Raw genomic sequence first — 20,779 nt, forward strand, 5'->3', positions numbered from 1 at the left:
ATAAAGTAAGTCGTTGTTATGTTGTGCTGTGGTTTAAAATTAACTTTAATGTAAAAGTGCCGAGCATACATCTTGTGGATGTTGCAGAAATAGTTGCAGAGAAGGATTTATCTGCTGCATTTCGTCCTGACAGCTCTGAGCTCCTGTGCTGAAAAATACACAGCACCATATATATAACACAGTCTTATAGATGCGCCCGCTCCCCTGCTTTCACACATTAATAAATAAGCAAGCAAGGGCCAAACTTTGCTATCTCCCTCCTCAAGTGTGCGTTATCCAGTCTGACAGTTGCCGTTGTTGCCTGGCAACAGGGTGTGTGGAGGAGACACACTTGAATCTTTAAGGATCAACTCCACCGGGCTTTACGTGGCGAACGCATGACCCCCGAACACTAATGATTACAGGGCGCACGCAGATATCGCTCAGATGATATGAGTGTTAATTGTTTCTATTGTTTTGTCTCCTTTTAAAGATGTGTAAAGATGTGAACAAGGTCACACCTCTGCTTCATCAGAGCTTGTTTTTTTATACCCATTTTTCAAACAGGGGCAGATTGGCTACAAAGAGGCAGCTTGAGCTCAGATTTATGTCAGATTATTCGGGATACATCTGTAACCTGCGCTCGAGTGTCTGAGCTTATTGGTATGTGTGACCAGTGCTGGCTCCGACGTACGGAAAATACCAAAGGGCAGTTTGCTGAGGTGAAAATCACCTCTCTCCCTCTCGCTGCGGCCGGCCTTCATCGCACCATATGTGCAGGACCTGAGCGTTTTTTTACGACGAGGAAAAACGTGTGACCGAATTCCCTTATGATGAGTGTGATGTGCAGCTTTTTGCCTGTTAATTTAAAGCCTGTTTGATGTGTGATTTTTCAGATCTGCGAGGGTTTAATAGTTTAAGACTTCCACAGTTCAGAGCTAGCCAGCACACAGATGATAGAAAATGGGAAGAAATGAGTCAAGGAGCTGGAAGACAAAGTAAACTTGGACTGACGAGACAGTCGGGGATCCAGATGTGTCTCGCTACGTGTGTCTCTGCGTGTGTGTGTGTGTGTGTGCGTGTGTGTGTGTGTGTGTGTGTGTGTGTGTGTGTGTGTTCGGCACGGAAACTTAGCTCGCCGATGAAACAGGCCTTAAAATAAACCTGTGATTCATCTCAAACAGCATGAATGTACCTCTTAGAAAAATGAAGTCTGCAATTTAAGAGGCTGCTGCTCTGCACTGAAGTTAATGACTCTGAGCATCTGAATGTTTTTTAGATCTGAATACAAAAGGAATGTAGCCGTCTGACACTTCCCTCTGATATTCACGATGCAGCAGCCACAGCTTGTAAAGCTCGCCATCCCCGCAATCTCGCCTTCACTTCTTGTGTTTTGTGCGCACAGATAAAGAAAGAATACGGCAGCAATGTGGTGCCTGCATTCCCTCCAAAGAAGATCTTCACGCTGACTCCTGCCGAGGTCGAGCAGAGACGAGAGCAGCTGGAGAAATACATGCAGGCTGGTGAGTTATTCATGCTCAATGGCTTGTGTTGCATTTCACTTCAATTGAATTCCAGCTACATTGTGGTTGTTTAAATTGGATCCTATTCCTCTCAATAAGTTAATTCCCCCCCATTTTTAAGCGTGGGGGGTTATTGTTTCTGTATGTGGCACAGATGAGGCTGATACTTTGTTTTTGAAGCTTTGATACTTTCCTTGAAATGTTACCGTCTCCACAACAATCACAGGAATGAGTTGGCTCGGGCGTCTGCGGGGAGTCCGGCCACACGCTGGTGTCTTGATGCCACATAAAAACATAAAAGTGTCTCAGTGAGAAAAGTGATGATGTGAGCACAGACTGAGCTGGGACACCGAGCCAAAGAGCCTCGCAAGACAAGAGAGTTCTGCTGACACACCTGATGTGAAAAATAGACCTGGAGTCAGGATGTTAAAAGTTTTATGCTCTCAATTATGTGCCTATCTCTCAATTTATACGCCGATTTTTGGTGAGAAACACGACTTTTAACATTCCTCGTGACCTTTTTGACATAACTTAAATCCTGTTTTCACAACCAGTCGGGGGTTAACTTTCTACACACACACACACACACACGAGTAAGAGGAACAGGCAGCCACGCACAGGGTTTGTTTTAATCCTCTCAAGCACTGGCAGTTACAGCCGAACAAGGAAGCGTTGTTCTCGTGTGTATTTGCTCATAGTCTGGGGGCAAACGCACACAGGGTGTTCTTGGCTACGAGTCCGCTCGGTTACATCATGGCTCTCCGCATAGTTATGGAAAAATGAACGGGCCGCAAACACAATCTGCCGTGACGCAGATGGCTCAGAAGTTACGGGGTTAGACTCATTTGTAAAAGGACAATAGTGTACGGTCCACACATACGCGCTGAGTCATGCTGTAGTCATACGGGGTTATCATGCAGATAATTACACGCAGTGAAAACGGCCTCATTAGAACACAAAGGAGACATCTTGTCTGTTATTTACTAAATCTGGCGTCTGCAATGTGATGAAACTGCTTTGTAATAATTTACAGTGAATTGAACCTCTGCCAGATAACGAGTTCATGCTTTCTTTATACTGGACACACTTCATAAAGCGCGGTTTGTTGCATGTTGAGCTAAACTGCGCTGACAGAAGTCGTGAAAGGTCAAACCCATTTTACAGCAGCGAAATTAAACAGGGAAGAGTTGTTAAACTTCCTGTAAAAGCCCTGAACTAATCGCTGAGTTAACAAATCAAACCAAGACGTATCTCGTCATGACTTCCTCTCCTCCTTCTGCTTTCTTCAACAGCTACATCTGATGAGTCATCTTGCACACATGCTCCAGTTTGGATTCTCTAACTTCTCCTCCGTTTACGTTTGTTTACAGTGCGTCAGGACCCTCTGCTCGGAGCCAGTGAGATGTTCAACAGCTTCTTAAGGAAAGCACAGCAGGTTGGTGTTTTTTTTTTTTAATACCTCCTGTACCTGCATTCGTTCGCTCTTTGTTGTGTCACTGTTGGGTCAGCAGGCCGGTGACGAGGCAGGGCGTGCTCCCTGAACCAAAAGGCTGATGCAGTCGTTTCTGCCCTGCCAGTAATTACTCCTGGCAGTGCAGTGCGGTCCAGTGAGGAAGCTGTCGTCTTCTTCTTGTCACAGTTTATTTTGGGTCGTGTCATCTTTACTTCTGAGGGAGTCACTCCGAATGTGTCGGATTAGGGTTCGCCTGCGCATGCAGATATGTATGAATTGATTGCGTCACACATGGAACTGAAAGGAAAGCGACATTCTGCAGCAATTATCCAACATCGTGTGGGAGCTGGATCCTCTTCAACCATTATATCATTGATAAAAGCAAAAGATGATTCATCACAGCACATTTGCAAAAAAGCTCTTTCTGCAAACTAGCTGCAGCTGAAGATCAAATTCATGTTCTTTTGTTGCCGCCTGACAGAAAAGGCGATTACACACGGGTGAGGCGTCGATGACTTATTCAGACCAGGTAGCCAGGTTGGTTTGTCATCATACAAGCTGTGACCTGCGTTGCCACGAGGGCTATAAATCCAATAACCTTCACGGCCAGATTCATCCGTCTGCAGCCGACGTCACACCCCTTCTCCTCCTCCTCCTCCTCTGTCTTCTTCTCTCATTAGACTCCGTGTTCATCTCTCTCCCCTCCCCCCCTCTTCCAGCCCCTCATGTACAGCGAGAACAGCAGGTGCAGACTAGGAGATGAGCTGCCACCCCGTGTTGTCATTTCATCTGCACCTTCAGTAGGAGATGTACACACACAGACCCCCCGCTGAGGGAGCAGGAGGGATCAGAGATGATTTAGCAGACGTGGGGACAGACTGAGGGCAGGGCAAGCCGGGGTTAAGGCCTCATACACCTTTAATATCAGCTTTTATTGACTGCTGTTCTAATATTCATAGCTTTTGTCAGTTGGTTTATTTTTCTTATTTGTTATTCATTAGTTTTGTGGGTTTTTCTCCCATCGCCGGCCTTGTTCAGCAGAGGAACAACAGAAGCTCAAACACAGCGGTGCTAATGAAGACAGCTCTCTTTATTTCTGCGTGACGCTGACAGAGCCGCAACAGTTGGTCAATTATTGAATAAGTTGACTGACAGTGAATGAATCTGACACGATTTAGATAACCGGTTAATTGTTTTGACTCATTTTACAAAGAAAACTCAAACACATCATCTATTTAAATGTAAATATTTACTGGATTCTTAATTCATCTGTGAGTGAACACTGATTATATTTTTAATCAATCTTTATAGGTATGGAGCCAGGTCAGTGCCATTTAATAAAGCACACAGTAGGATTCACAAATATATTTTAGCATTTATATGTAAATGACTCTTGTCAAAATTATGTTTTCAATGCACACATTTGTCTCGAAATCTAATTTAAAGGGGACATATTTTAGCTATGCAATACATTTTCTATTAGTGTTTTTGAATCATGTTGGTGAAGCTTGTTTCATTTTAAAAATTGTATGCATATTTAATTTAATTATTTTTCAGAGCCTCTCCTTCCTCCTGAAACAAACAAGCCGTTTTTGCCATCTAAAGGTCAGACCTTAGCCACGATTGGCTGACCGTATTTGGAGTGACCGCGTAGCCCCTCCCCCACGTGTGCGATCTCACGTGGGGGAGGGGCCGCACTGCACTGTCACTGCAAAGTTGTAGAAAACATGGCTGCTCTAGGATCAGCTATTTGGCCTTATATTTTAGAGCCATCTGAATGCTAAGCTGAAATCTTGACAACGACTTGACTACAAGTTAATTCAAGAAGGCAGCCTGAGTTGAACAACGGTGAATGGCGATTGGTCGATTTCAGCGAAAGCAAAGTTCAAGGCTGTTCTGAACGGCCCGTTGGAAAAACACAGAATTATTCACTTTTTCACTGTGAACAATAAACACCCAAAAATGTGAAACCCATGCAACATATGAGGACATACAATTAAAAGATACGGCCCCTTTGAGTATTCAAAAGTGCAACTTTCATCCTAAACATATTTGGATGTTGTTACATTTATATACAAACTGTTTTTTTCAACAGGGAATCATCGCTAGCCAATCAGGTGTCTCCCTCCTCTTTCACATTTATATAGAAGGACAAATCTTTTTTTGTGTCTGGAGACTCATTTATATGTAAATCCTAAAATATATCTGTGAATCCTTCAGTGTGCGTGTATTCTTTATGAGATCGGCTCCATATAAAGTTAATTATTAGATGAATCCAGATCTGTAGAATAATGAATATTTGGAAACTATTAATTAGTTACCTCTGGTCCCGGTGTTTACACTACGAGTTAATGAATATAAAACCATTTCAGATGGCTAAAGATTAATGTGGCTGCTACTTTTGTTCAGCAATTTGACGTCTTTTGGTTTTTGAACGTGCTTTTTATTTAGCCTCAAATCAGCCACGCTGTGTCAGCTTTCAGACTTCAGTTTATTTGTGGCTTATAAATAATCCTCATCAAGCAGCCTGATGTTTTGTGTCTTCTCAGGGCTTATTCTTTTGTTTACACTTGGTGAATGAACTTAGGCTGGTTACACCCTCGGCCCTGAGAATCCACCCAGCTGCACTTGTTATACGAGTTTTTTTGTGTGTCAAGAGTTGATCAGACTAATTGGATCAAAGTACAAAAGAAAAACTTTTTCTTGCATGATGGGAGTATAAACCGCTTTATGGGAACTGTGAATTTAAAAACTTCATCCCTTCTTTTTGTTTTTATCTGCACTCAAATTTTTTTTCCTTTCCATATGACTCAGAAAGCGAGATGGTGAGATTTTTGTTATCGACCGACAGGAATGCAAACACATATCTTACCCGTGAAGCTGAAGTTTAAAGCCTGTTGCGTTTTGTGTCGCTCCTGCAGGAGACGCAGCAGATTCCCACAGAAGAAGTCTCTCTAGACATCTGCCTCTCCAACGGTCAGAAGGTCACAGTCAACATCCTGACCTCGGATCAGACGGAGGACGTCCTTGATGTAAGTGCCAGAGAGTACTCATAACATAAACACACCCCGGTTCTGCCGCAACTCCAACTAGTATATAATTCAGATTCTTAATAAAAGATTACAAGTTACACAAGTTAATAATTTGCAAGGACAACCAAGTGTGATTAATGGTACAACACTTCTTTTGAAGGCTGTTGAGAGAAGGCGCTATAGTTAATAATCCTCTTAAATCTATTGGGATTATAACATTATCTATTCTATTCATCGTATCAAACACTGTTAATTAATTAAAATCACATTTTAGAGTGAAACAACAAACACTAGTAACTATGGTGAGTTAAAGTCGACACTTTAAACAACTTTAGCACGTGTCTTATACACCAGGTAGTGACTGTGACCTTTAAGTGTTTCCACTTCACCTCTGCTTTTCACACACTCTGAAGTCATCACGACTGTAAACATGCTGAGGTTTCATCATGATGTCCTTTATCGCTCTCGGTTGTAAATCACACTCGTTACAGAGCTCTTAAAGTGCTCTTATGAAAGTTTAATCACAGGTATATAACCTCTGTTCACCTGAGCAGGTGTTTTCACAACACGGAGAGAGACAGTATTTTCTTCTGTGTGATTGCTTTCACATTTTTAGAGTGTGTGGTTATTTGCAGTTGAATTTCTAGAGTTGAAAATAAAGGAGGGAATAGTAGAAGTGAAGACGTAAAAGCAGCAGCGATTTTTTTTTTCTATCATAGAGAAATAAATAGTTCTTAAAATAAAAAACATTATGTTGTTTGGGCCTTGGAAATAGATATTTTTTTTCTCGTACTGTTGAAGTGAAAAGTGATTTTCTTATTTTCTATTCAGAAAAAAATCTAGTTTCTAATCAAGACAACTTAGAAATCAGTGTACTGAAAACAAAGAGAGACAATTTTATCTTAAAGCCCCCCTCGAGTGAACATCAAGTGTTTAACCTTGTAAACATCTCCATGTGGTGTTCTTCATGTGCTACAAGACATATCAGGGACAACATGAGCAGTCATCTCCATGGCTGGGCCTGTCTGCTTTTAAACTGCAGTGTACCAAGGACAGGCTGAGCAACACGTTTTCAGAATGGCAGGTTTAAGACGTCACAAAGCTAAGGAGCCAATCCCGTTAATGGACGGGGTGACGCTACGCATATCATTACGCAACCACTTTGGCGATGCGCGAGCCAGCTGTGACCGTCATTGTAATTTTTGCAAACTCACTACTGACTACTAACGTTAGCGTTGCTACTACTAATTACTACATTTGAAGCTAGCTCAGTTTCAACAAGTCGCCACTAAACGATGGCAGAGATGTGTTTTGTTTTCGGCTGTCGATTTATGAAAGGAGAAAAGTAGTACACAGTGGGCGGGGCCTATGCAGATTGGTGAATTTTTAATGAGGCAGAAGGAAGAGATGCTTTGGGAGGATTTTTACAAGATAATTAAAAGTATTTTGCAGAAAAAAACTTATCACACCCAATTCATTATTTGAAGCAGAGCATTTTATGTCTGAAAACATGACTGGAGCTGCTCTTTAAGTTATTCTGAAATGTTTTAGTTTTGTTAAAAGACGCTTTTTGATAAACAGAATCAGTGTAATTCAGGGAACATAAAACGCATCATCTTCATCTTAAGCCTTACTGAGCCAATATTCATCCTGTTAAAATGGGCAGGACTGTTTTTGCTAAATCAACATCCATTTCAAATCTGTCACTTTCCATTTGGTTATATTTAAGACGATAAGATTAAAGATTAAAGGGATGGTAAAATGTTGGTGTATCCTACTTTTTATCTCTTTCATCTTTAGTAAAAAACAAAATCCTTTTTTCCCTTCGATACTGATCTGTTTTTTTCCCCCATCTGTCTTCAAACACTTTGATCCTACCACTTAATGACAAATAAATAAGACGGAGGACTTACATTTCTTCTCTTCCTCTTCTCTCTGCAGGCTGTTGCAACAAAGCTTGACCTCCCAGATGACCTCGTTGGTTACTTCAGTCTCTTCCTCGTCCGTGAGGGCGTGGACGGAGGTTTAACATGTAAGTAAAGTAATGAATCAGAGAAGTACAGAGAAATAAAAGCAGATTTGAAACGTAAAATATTCCATATGATGATTAATATAAATTGGAGGGAAAGAGCAAAGTAATATATCAGGAAGAGAAATCCATAATTAATGATTATTCAGAGTCAGTCTGGAATGTGTTTCTTGGAATTTCTGAAAAGAAGAATCTTAAGAGCATTTTTTCCAAACACTGCAGCTGGAAACCAGCTGATAACCAGCTTTGTTTATCGAGGAAACTAAGTGTGCAGCACGCTTTGATAAAATAATGTCAATTCAAACTTCTTTATCAGGTCATCCGAGGACTATGCTCCCTGTAATCACACAGAACGCACACAGAACGTACAGGACGAACGATCCTTACAAACAGGGACAGTTACAGACAATAATGTTGTGTAATTTCATGCGTTTACTTCTCTTTCTCTCTAAATTCCCCTCGATGAGGCGTGGAGAGTTTGCTCTGGCAGCAGTCCAGCAGCTCCGTTAATCTGCCTCACTGTTTGGACTTTCACTGTAGTTTAATTAGAAACTGCATCGCCTCATGAGAGCTGTGTCTCGCGTCTGGCTTCCTACTGTATCTCCGGCTATAATGCATCATTCATTTATGAGGGAGAGTCAGCCTTGTGTGTGCCTGTGGCTGGTTCTTACAAAACAGTTGTGCAGTCAGTGTTGAGAGTGGTGTGAGCCTGCACAGGAGGATGTGTGCAGTGTTGTTAGAGTGTGTTTGTTGTGTTATTTTATAGGACAGCTGAAGAGAGACAGGAAGTGTGGGGAGTAGAGAGTGGGGGATAACATGCACTTCGTAGTGCGAGGAGACTATTTGCTGCCTCTTGAGTTGTGTTATTATGACAAGATGCTGCGTTGGAATTGCGTAGATGGGCGTTAAAAACAGAAGTCAACTAATGTAGGTACACAGGTGTGTGCTGATATGATATGAAGGTCACATCATCATGCAAATGTGGTCTCAGAACGCCAAATCATAACCAAAGTTATCTCAAGACACGTTACAAAAAGAGTAGATCGTACTCTTTATGTTATTTAGAGAACCTCGAGCAGAGCCAGACTCATGTTGAACAGCCGTCTGCCTCCACTGGACGGATGGAAAGTGGGATTGAGGGAGATGCATGTTTGCTTTTTGTTAACCTGCTAAATGTATGAAAACCAGCATCATCATAAACCACTGAAGCAGCTGCTACATGGTAAATGGACTGTACTTATATAGAGCTTTTGCCGTCTTCAGACTACTCAAAGCGTTTTTACACTACATGTCAGATTCACCCATTCACACACACACATTCACACACTTATGGCAAAAGCCTCATGCTGCGTTCACATGGATTCAGGCAGACGTCAAACCAGATGTCATTTTTGAGATGAGAGCAGGAAGGTAAAATGTGGTGAGGCTGGCAGAGACCACCGGCAACTGAAACTGCAACTCACAACCGGATGTGACTTACCTCCCTATCACAACGAGAAGACATGGGCGATCTCGACAACGAGAGGCTGATCATTTTGGTTCAACAGCACCCTGAACTTGACTATTGAATATCAATAATAATAAGCAATAATTGCATCAAATAATGACAAGAAATACATGTATCGATTATAGTTTATTTAACATCACCATAGCAACATCTCCTCATGCATTTCGTTTTGCCAACCTGTCATTCCATCGGAGGGTTTACTTTTCCCGTGCCGTGCAAAAGGTGTTGTCCGTCTACCGTCTGCCTGAATCCATGTGAACGCAGCACGAGTGCTAATCTCCAGTCAGGTCTATGCCCATTCATACCCAGGAGCAATTTGGGCTTCAGTGTCGTGCCTGAGGACACTTTGACACGTGAACTGCAGCAGTCAGGGATCGAACCAGCGACTGACTCTATATGATCACATCATCGTGCAAATGTGTTCTCAGAGAGGAGTTATGTTAAGATGCGTGTATGTTTGCTACATTTATTAACCTTCTCAATGTGTGTAAATCAGCATCATACAGTATAACTCTAAATCAGCTGGCAGTTCAGTGTGCGACATGTAAGCATCATTTTGTTTTCTGACACATAGAACAGTTTAGGTGCTTATTATTTGACATATTAACACACATTTATTCAAGAGGAGAATGATGGTTTTAAAGTGTCATTAAGTCACTTACATTTCTAGTAAGTACTTACTTGATCACATGCACCACATGTAGTATCTTATCTAAAGGAATACCAACATGGCTCCGGCATAAATCGTCAACATCAAGATGTTTCAGATTTCAATCCCCTTCTTCTCCACCCCACCACAGCCCTGTCGGGTCAAACCCCCCCCTCTCAGTCCCAAAAATTCTTCTCTCCCATTTTTCCACCTGCCAACCCCCCCTCCCTCCTCACGCCAAATCCTCTCCAGGCAGGCTTAAAGCGCTGCCAGGTGAACTTGGAGGAGTCTGTAAATATTGCAGGCATGTTGAATATTCTTGGCACAGCTTAAGTCTGAAACTCTGAGCCGTGTGAAAGAAAAGGGCCATGCGTTGAATATGGCTCGACGACTAGAATAAATCCGGCGCAGCGGGCCCGCGGATCAAACAGAACTGGTGGGAGTATTGACACAACGGGATAGCTATGAGAATTCAATCCCTCTCTGACAGGCAGAAAGTTTTTCCACAAGTGTGTGTGTGTAAATCAATATGTGATGTAAAATATGCAAAGACATGTCAAGAAGAAGCAGTCTGAAATAGCTCTGCTGCTTGCTGCTCTGCTCGCTTAAAAACCAACCAAAACATTTTAAGTATTCAGTTTTCATGTTGTTGGTTTTTTTTACCCCTGCAGAGATTTCACACATCAAAGTAAGCAGGATGCTTTTCTGCTTCCTTCAAGCAGCATCTCGGCCCATAAATGAGTGAAAATCCTTTTTTACAAACTAATTGCGAGCTGAAGTGCTGCTCAGGCGTCGGATTTGTGGTGCTGTGCTCGTTTGTTGGTGCCTGGAAGCCCGGCGGCAGCATCACTAAGCACCTGAGATCTCCTTCACTCTCCTCAGGGAGCAGGGCGCAGCGAAACAGCTGCAGATTAGGGACAAACACACACACACACACAGACCATTATCTTGTTTTTTTACATTTTAAAACACACACACACACGAATAAGTTTGCCTCTTGGGACCCGTCCAGATGGAGTTTTCCTGTCCTTCATTGTTTGTCGCTGCCATCATTATCCAAATGTCCTTGGGACTTAACTGAAGCTGTTCCTCTCTCTCTCTGTTTCTCTGTCTCTCTCTCTCTCAGTTGTGCGGAAGCTGCAGGAGTTTGAGCTGCCGTATGTTTCCATTACCAGCTTGCGGAGCACCGAGTTTCGCATAATCCTGCGGAAAAGGTACCCGCCACCTGCTCACATCATGACTTTGCATTGCATCACGTAGTTCCCAAAGTGCTCTCCTCCACATGTAATTATAGCTGTGAGTCACTGCCCTAAGTGTTCATGTGTTATTTATCTAATCCTGCAAAAGAAGCAGGTCGAGTACGGCTGTTTTTTTTTATACGCCGTAACACAAACCACATCTGCTGTATTTGGTGTATTATAATTCAGTCACTTTTCATTCCTCATTCTGGGCGTTGCTCCTTTTTCTTCCTTATCTGCAGTGAAGCACTCGTTCTTAATGTGTCGGAGCAGCCGGCTGCTTTATCTGACTTCACCATCGTCTGCAAAGTGGCAGTTAATTTGGAAAAGAGGCCCGAGTCGTTTGTTTCACAATTTATTTCGCCAAGGACGATTGTTATCGAGAGCAGACAGGTGGTGCATGCGGCTGTCACTCAAGATAAATAAGGGATTAGACAGGGACATGAATCTAATGTCTGATTAAATCACATTATTAATAACCTGGTGACTTAAAAATATCTCATCTAGCTATTTTCAATTACAGCCTGTAAGAGCTGCAAAAATTGATCCGTTAATTGATTAGTTTTCAACTATCAAACTAATGACTGTTATTTTGTTTGTCAGTTAATTTTCAGATTTTTGCTTTCTTTACACGTCTATGGCATTAAACTAAGTATGTTTGGGTTGGGGACAAAACAAAACAAAACATTAAAAGAGGTCATCTTGGGCTTTGGGAAACACCTAAAGCCCCCCTCCAGTGAACATCAAGTGTTTAACCTTGTAAACATCTCCATGTGGTGTTTCTCATGTGCTACAAGACATATCAGGGACAACATCAGCAGTCATCTCCATGGCTGGGCCTGTCTGCTTTTAAACTGCAGTGTACCAAGGACAGGCTGAACGACACGTTTTCAGATTTGTGATGTCACAAACCTAAGGAGCCAATCCCGTTAATGGACGGGGGGACGCTATGCATATCATTATGTGTTACCTATGGCAACCACTTCGGCGATGCACGAGCCAGCGAACTCACTACTGACTACCAACGTTAATGTTACTATTACTGATGACTACATTTCAAGCTAGCTAAGTTTCAACAAGATGCTACTAAACGATGGCAGAGACGAAAGGAGAAATGTTGTACGTAGTGGGCGGGGACTGTGCAAACTCAGGAATTTCTAATGAGGGAGAAGGAGGAGATGCATTGAGAGGATTTTTACAAGGTACTTAAACGTATTTTGCAGAAAAACATATCAGATGCAATTTATTATTTCAAGCAGAGAATTTTAATGTCTTAAAAAATGACAGTTACAGTCTGTAAGCTGCAAAATTCGTTGATTAATTGATTAATTTTCTGGTTTCTTTATTCCCCTACAACATTTAACTAAGTATCGTTATGGCAGATTACGTTCCACCTGCTTTTGCTTTCCTCACGGACTGTATTTCCTGCATACACCGCAGCCTGCTGATACGTGATTGGTCAATACTACTGGGACTACAAGAGTAGTTTAAACAGAACACTTGCCTTCACGGAGATCCACGTCCCTGCCCATATCTACATAGAAATGTAGAATCTGTAAATAGAGATTAGATCAGGGGTAGCCAGCCCTGCTTCTGGAGAGCTACCTTCCTGCATGTTTAAGGTTTCTCCGCACTCTAACACACCTGTTTTGAATGATCTGCTCATTATCGACCAACTGAAGCGTCTCAGGGGAATGATAATGAGCAGATCATTCGAATCAGGTGTGTTAGAGTACGGAGAAACCTAAAACATGCAGGAAGGTAGCTCTCCAGGAGCTGGGTGACTACCCCTGCTTTAGATGAAATGAAAAGCCTAAAAATTCCCAGTGTTTCTGACAGGTTGGAAATGTGTCCAAGGGTGGTCTACGTAGCTCCACCTAACAAGGGAAACTGTTTTTTACACACCAAGCGTCTATAACTGCATGAAACTCTTTCTCTAAACTTCAGTATAAAAGCGTAACAACAACTTCACAGCCCCACCAACAGCAGAGCTCATGTAGAGAATCTGCACTATATTTTCTTTGGCTTTACAGAACTCCTCTGGTTCTATTTATGGTTCAGTTATCTTTATTGAAAACAGTTTAGATTTATACAAGCGGGCAGCGGGTCAGGGCTGCTTGTGCAGGGAAATGAGCTTCTGTCAGCAAGAGAAGCATGTCACACAAAATATGACAAATCTCCCTGGGTGGGCCGCCCAAACCAATTTGAAGCATTGAAAAATACTTGAGGTAGCGACTGCTCCCCTCTTCAGCGTTACAGTCCTCTACTCCCTCATGTGTCGTCACCCTGCCTCCCGCTGACTGAGGTACACAGGATGTTTACTTTCTTTCCGCCTCAAGGAAAGTCTTAGTCCTCCTGACCTAGTTTCTCTGAGGAGTGCGGAGCAGCGAGGGAAGAATGAATGTAGAACTAACAAGTGGAGGTGGAGGAAAAACAGACCCCCAGTGTATGAGATCCAGGGGAGGATCAGGTCGGAATGAATGGGAAAGCTGTTTTCCGGCGCACAGAGCGGGCTGGAAACGGAGGAAATCTTGTTTGTGTCCAGTGGAAACCTTGAACCAACAAAATGTAAACCTTTTATCAACAGCGTGCGTGAAATTAAAACAGACATATGAGCTGTGCTGCAGGTTTCTGTTGGACATTTTTAATCTCTATATGCATTAACAGAATTTGTACTCGAGTGCTTTTGCTGCACTTTTAATAGAAACTAAAGCACTAAAAAATCAGTTCACAAGCTGAGACTTTTCCCCCTTCTCTGTTTTTGTAAGCAGCACATTTTGGTCACATACAAAATCCCAAATCTGATCCCCCTCCGTAAACTGACTTCATGCATTTCTCCAGCGTCACGCTCCGCTCCTCAGGCTGCCCTCCAGCTCCCACACATCTCAGTGCACTGATGCACCAGCAGCAGCCTCTAATACAACCACAGTAACGCTCTCACTTGCGTCCCCTTCAGTAGTCCGACTGTCAAGGAGATAATGCTCGAGATGAACGCTTATACCGCTATCTCGTTGACATCAGGGTTTAACAAATTAGGCCTGCGAGTCTTTCTCATTTCACAGGTTAGAAAAGTGTCAAATACGTCATGTGTAGTTTTAACAGAATGAGGATTTTACTCTCGACAGTTTCAGGCAAGGGTTGGGACCCTTTTTTTACAATGTCAGAAAATGTGTCTCGAATTTGGGGACTTTTTTAGATAAACTGAAGGATTATGTGTTCCTATTTGAGATGACACGATTATAATACTTAAAATAAACCAAACAAAATGAAACCAAAATGCATAATTACAAAGATAAAAACTTAAGTTAAATAGTTTTATAGCTCAGCGTATGCAAACAGCCACGAGATGATACACTTATTGGCAAATATAAGGTGTTATAGGTGTTGTGGCTTCCTTCCACTTGTTTTCTATAAAGCCACTTTAGACACGTTATCTTTCAAGTTATTTGGCTTGCTCTGCTCACTGTTTGGTGACTTGTTCGGCTTGTCAGGCTGGCTCGATGTCTGATGGCACAAAGTTGTTCCAACGCACATTCAACAAGGAAAATAGGCCAAAACTAAGTCAAATCAAAACTCAAGCAAAACTCATATAACATGATAAGCAAACTTAAAGGAGTAATTCTTGTAAATAAATGTCTGTTACGTCACTTTCGCCGAATAAGGTAACACAGTGGTGATTGAGCCCACTGATGAAAGCCTTTGCATTTGCAGTACTATGGACTGGCCGTCTGGTGCCCAGTTAGTGACGCGTTTTCCATCAGCCAGCAGTGGTTGGTCTGCCAGAGAGGGTAGGCGGAGCTAAGCGGCTGCTTTTCCGGTCGCTGCAAGTGTTGTGAGTAAACAGTAATCTACTATGGCTGAACAAACAAAGAAAAGATCGATGACGACAGATATAACTTCAAAAATAAGTGAAAATCCAAAGAAAAAGAAACAAATTGGACGCTCAGATGAAGGCAAACAGTCTGAAAAGGAAAGCGACCGTCAGCGAGGAAAATCAAGAGTTACAACCAGAACCAACGGTGGACGTCTGGTTAAATTGGGAAGTGTGCTCCTGCAATTACCGTTTATAAAAATGAAACTGAAATCTTTGAGATTACATCTTTAAATTATCTGTCTTTCATTGAACGATGAAATGTTACGTGGTTGAGCTGTCTCACGTCAGCATCTTCCAGCCTCACATTGTGCACAGCTGTCTTTAATAATTGGCTGGAGCACCGTAGGAATTGTAGTCCTATAATTTTCTGTGACCTACAGAGGTCACCATGAGGTGGCAATATTCTTTTGACCATTTACAAAAAAAATATAGGAAAACTGGCTCTAACAATAGACTCTCTATATCTCATTGAATTGGCAGTCGTAGCTGTACCACTTTGTTAAATGAAGTAAATGTTGGATACAGATTTGTTAAGACTGACTTTATTGTTTCCTCTGCAGCTACTGGGACATGGCGTACGATGGTGATGTCATGGACAACAGAGTGGGCCTGAATTTGCTCTACGCACAGGTAAGGGGTCTCATTACTTTGGCTAAATCTTTCTCTTTTTTTTGGCCTTTGCCTTCATTAGATAGGACAGCTGCAGTTTGACAGGAAACATGGGGAAGAGAGAAAGTGGGGATGACGTGCAGCAAAGGGTGCATAAAGGACGGCTCCCCATAAAAATACCTTTTAAATACAATTCCCCTTGAGATGTGGAACCAGAAGAAAATCCAAATTAGACACGATTGTGTTTGTTTACATTTTGCATCTAGAGTTTTTTTTTTTAGCTCCTCTGCCGCCAGCAACAACAAAACTAAATCAAGCACTGCTTTAAGCTTTCAGATGCCTCCCTCCCTCCCCTGTGTCCCTCTGTTCTCTGATTGCGACGTCAGCTGCTTCTGACTTTGCAACACCTTGACTCTCGTTCCTCTTTGTGCTCCTCTGTGATCCCATTAGCAGCACGTTGCCTTTGCTGCAACAACTCTGATCTGTTGGGTTAAGCATATTTGTGGTGCTGCAAGTCTGATTAAAATCTGGAGCTGCTGAGCCCTGCCTGTGCGTACCAGAGAGGAAGTTTAAATAAGGAAATCAAAGACAAACAAACAGTGTTTGCGAGCATGTGCATGTTTCTGTAATTATTCGCTGACCCGCACTGTTTACATCAAAGGCTGAGGGTGTGATTTCTCCCACATGTAGCGAAGATACACAATAACCTGCTTTGTTTTGTTAAGCTGTGCAGAAAGATGAACTTTCTTTTTGTTTTGCTTCACCAGACAGTGTCTGACATTGAGAGAGGCTGGATACTCGTCAACAAAGACCAGCACAGGCAGCTGAAATCACTGCAGGAGAAAGGCTCCAAGAAAGAAGTAAGCAAGGGCATCTCTTCCAGATGATTCCGCCTCTACAGCGTCTGCTCGAATACAGCTGATACACAGAAATGTCTTTGTCCAAGGATAAGTCTGCGGACCGTGGAGGATACAGCCTCCAGTGCATTCTGTGCTGCAATTAGCCCAGTTTTTCCCAGGATGTGAATTTTTAATTACCCAGCAGAGAATTCAAACGTATTTTCTCCAGGGATTAGAATTTTAAAGAAAAGAGAGCCATCTGAAAATGATTTCTTTCCCCCAGTTTATCCACCTAGGTCAGACTCTGAAATATTACGGCTACATCAAGTTCGACCCCTGCATCACCGACTTCCCCGAGAAGGGCTGCCAGGTCATCGTCAGCGCCGGCAACAACGAGCTCAACTTCCACGTCAAGCTGCCCAACGAGCAGATGAAGGAGGGGAGCTTCAAGGTCACGCGCATGAGGTGTTGGCGAGTCACGTCGTCTGTAAGTGGAACTGTGTGTGTCTGTCTGAGAGAGTGAGGATGAGTGGATTCACCTTCGAGCATGCCTGTACCTCTGAGTAATCACATTGGAATCGCTCCATTTTATTAGGAAACCGTGAGCTGGCAGAGCCGAGATGCTGCAGCTTCTGGCAGAGTTTGTTCCCTGTTTGTTTACATACCGTCCTCTCACCGCTGCAGCAGAAACTAATGTCTTCAGTCCTGCCAAGCGTTAGTTTTTACTCCTACTGCGCTCTAAAAGTGCTGACCTCCACACCATCCATCCTCATCAGTCCAATAACCCAAACACACAGCCCACATAGGACAGCGCTGTATCGATCCACACGGCCGCGCACACAGAGGAGCATCCTTTCTTTGAACTGATAATTGACTATTGGTGCGAAGGGAATCTGAAGGCATGCAGAAGCACCTACACAGCCTTCTCTGTATATATCCATACTGTCTTTACGGCCCGAATAGAGTTCTTAAAATAGAGCCTCACAGAAAGAGAGACACCACAAAGGCAATATGTTTAACACCAGAAGCGACTGTCACCTAGTAACTGGCCTGATCAGTAAACATGAGATGCTGTCAGGAGCTGAGCAGAGGACAGTGATTGATTGATCAGGCCTGATCGCAGTAGGTTCGATTCACAGAATCAGTGCAGTGTGTTACACAATTAATAGGAAAAAAGAGCAGAAAATATTTCGGTTTTTGTTATCTTTTAGAAAATGTTAGGGGTCGTCAGTCAGTCACAGTCAGTCTGGGTTTTGGGTTAAAAATAAACAACTTGCCAGACAGGAGGGTAAAAACGTTGCTCCTGCCAAACGATGCTTTGATGTTAAATGACCGTGAGAACAGTTAAATGTGTAAGAAATAACAAAAACAAAATCAGATTACCTTTGAAAAAAGCTCTGTGGAGGAAAGTCTGAGGAAATAAGCCTGTTGATGTCATCATTAAATGCTCTGCTTGAAATAATAAATTATGTCTGATGTTTGTTCTGCAAAATACGTTTAATTACCTTGTAAAAATCCTCTCAAGGCATCTCCTCCTTCTCCCTCATTAAAAATTCCACAATCTGCATTGTCCCCGCCCACTATGCAAATGTACAACCGCCCCCCTCCGTCGTGAAAACAAAACATGTCTGCCATCGTTTAGTGGCAACTTGTTGAAAGTAAGCTAGCTTGAAATGTAGTAATTAGTAGGAGTAACGCTAATGGTAGTAGTCAGTATTGAATTTGAAAAAATTACTATGGCTACAGCTGGCTCGCGCATCGCCAAATTGGTTGCCATAGGTTACACATAATGATATGCATAGCGTCACCCCGTCCTTTAACGGGATTGGCTCCTTAGGTTTGTGACGTCTCAAACCTGCCGATCTGAAAACGTGTTGTTCAGCCTGTCCTTGGTACACTGCAGTTTAAAAGCAGACAGGCCCAGCCATGGAGATGACTGCTAATGTTGTCCCTGATATGTCTTGTAGCACATGTGCATTTTAAGATTTAGAAGATTCATATCCTGGTGCATTATGGGAAATGTATTACCCAGTGGTTTTTGGAGCTTTACCCACAATGAGAAGAAATTCTGGACTTCTGTAGCACGGATTATGACTATTTGCTCTTTAATATGCGTCCTTTTTTGTTTTTAAATGTGTCCCAACTTTATTTAAGTTTAACTCTAAATCGGAGCCCCTTGAAAAAGTTGTAGTTTTTTAAATTTACAAACCAAACTAAACTCTACAGTTGCTTAATTTTAATTCATGAAAAACTTCAGCCGGAAGGACCTCCGCAACAAATTCCTTGTCTAAACAATAATAAGTCTCAATAATTGTCAAACATAATCAGCATAAATTCATCATGCAGCACACCGTTCATCAGCCTTGAATCTGCATCATTTCCCTCCTGCTTCCACGCAGTCATTCGTCTAGGAAAGAGACGGCACCACGATCTATTTTCACTTCTGTGAATAGCTGAGAAAAGCATTACATGCAGCTCTACCCGAATAATTTCTGCTAGCTTCTGAAAGATGAACATTCACAGTCGAAGGACCTCATTTAAATGGAGATGTGGGGGGGAAAAGGGCTCCCTCTTGCATCGCATTAGTGTTGGAGCAGCGGAGTCATTATGTGAATCACAGAAGCTTTTTACGATTCTCCGAGAGTAAATCTGCTCAGAGATGTGGACACGTAGCAACACATCTAAAATTAAAATACATCTTGGCTGGTCTGATTACAGTCTGAGCCCGCGCGCTGTCCAGCAGGGTGTTTAATTCCTGAGTGCGTTCTCAGAGGTCAGAGTCATTTTAATGAGCCCTTTCCTCTCAAACCAGCTACTCACAACATCACATTTGGTGCAGCGCTGCGGCCCCCCTCGCAACTCCGTCTCAAATTGCATCCGGAAGAACACGTATAAACAGTCAGCATGTGTGTGTAAGTCAGACCTTCGTATCGGTCTGTAGTCCATCGTCCTGTTATCTTTGCGTGCGTTGTTAGCATGGGAGGTGCAGCCGGGTTGTGGCCCAGAGGAAACGGTCTCAGCGAGCAGCTCAGGCTCCATTAATGAGGAATGAGGGCTCGTCTCCTGGGAGCCGTGTGCGTCTCTGAGCTTCACATATTCGTGAAGGCATTTGAAATTCTGCACTTGCACATATTTCTGTCTTTTTTTTTTTTCTTAACCCCACGTTAATCTTTTAGCATGTGTCTCCTTTAGATTTGGCTGCCTGTAGTTGGTGATGCAGCAGCTAAAGAATGGGAGCTTTACACTTAGAGATGCAGGATAGGAAATTTAAGATTTAGCTGCTTGTACATCCGTCTGGACGAGGAGTATAATAGCAAGTTTATCCTCGTCTTAAGCAGTCAACGATGATTGTTAAGAAATATGAAAATCCCTCTCTTCATACACAAGACAAGTCCTAACTTAAAATCTTTCTGCCTGACCTTGCAGCAAGTCCCGATAGCAAATGGTACGACCAATCCCTGCAGCTCGTCCAAATGTGAGGTCAAGCTGGAGCTGGCCTTTGAGTATCTGATGAGCAAGGACCGCCTGCAGTGGGTCACCATCACCAGTCAGCAGGTAACGAGTCACACAGGGTCACTGGGGGGCTACAAGCACGCGGCTAAATAGAGCATTTAATTGATTACGGTCAAAGCAGTCAAACTGCACTTTAACTCTCCATGTTTTTCTTTGTATCAAAATGTCTTAAAGGATTTTGTTAAAACTGTATCGTCATTATTATGTGATTCCAGGCTATCATGATGAGCATCTGCCTTCAGTCTATGGTGGACGAATTAATGGTGAAGAAGTCGGGCGGCAGCATAAAAAAGGTTTGTGCATCCTGTTGAATAATACTCATTTTAATACTCACATATACAGAATTTTAAAGAGAGGATGTTATCTCAGCTTTACACACTTTATAGCACTTAAAAGCATCACTTTTCTTTTTGTAATATTTTCACGATTGTTGATATAGTAGTTTGTTTGATTGGTCTGCTGAATTAAGACGAATCGAAATCCAAAGGAAAACATATAATTTACAGGTTATTTTTTGCCTTTCTTCACATTTTT

At 42.5% G+C, this 20,779-nt stretch overlaps 1 protein-coding gene across 1 annotated transcript in view; it reads left to right on the forward strand.

Moving 5' to 3' along the window:
* Positions 1-20,779, forward strand: part of snx17 (sorting nexin 17) — a 31,004-nt gene that overhangs the window by 7,081 nt on the left and 3,144 nt on the right. Inside the window, exons 3-12 of the mRNA XM_069657728.1 lie at positions 1,385-1,502; positions 2,873-2,937; positions 5,877-5,987; positions 7,929-8,019; positions 11,299-11,386; positions 15,845-15,914; positions 16,661-16,753; positions 17,016-17,219; positions 20,159-20,287; positions 20,461-20,538. Coding sequence (XP_069513829.1) covers positions 1,385-1,502; positions 2,873-2,937; positions 5,877-5,987; positions 7,929-8,019; positions 11,299-11,386; positions 15,845-15,914; positions 16,661-16,753; positions 17,016-17,219; positions 20,159-20,287; positions 20,461-20,538 — 1,047 coding nt within the window. The remainder of the gene's footprint in view (positions 1-1,384; positions 1,503-2,872; positions 2,938-5,876; positions 5,988-7,928; positions 8,020-11,298; positions 11,387-15,844; positions 15,915-16,660; positions 16,754-17,015; positions 17,220-20,158; positions 20,288-20,460; positions 20,539-20,779) is intronic.

This window comes from Semicossyphus pulcher, unplaced genomic scaffold, assembly GCF_022749685.1.
Source record: "Semicossyphus pulcher isolate SPU_LCO1_2020_fin unplaced genomic scaffold, fSemPul1.0.p SCAF_11, whole genome shotgun sequence".
Taxonomy (NCBI): Eukaryota; Metazoa; Chordata; class Actinopteri; order Labriformes; family Labridae; genus Semicossyphus; species Semicossyphus pulcher.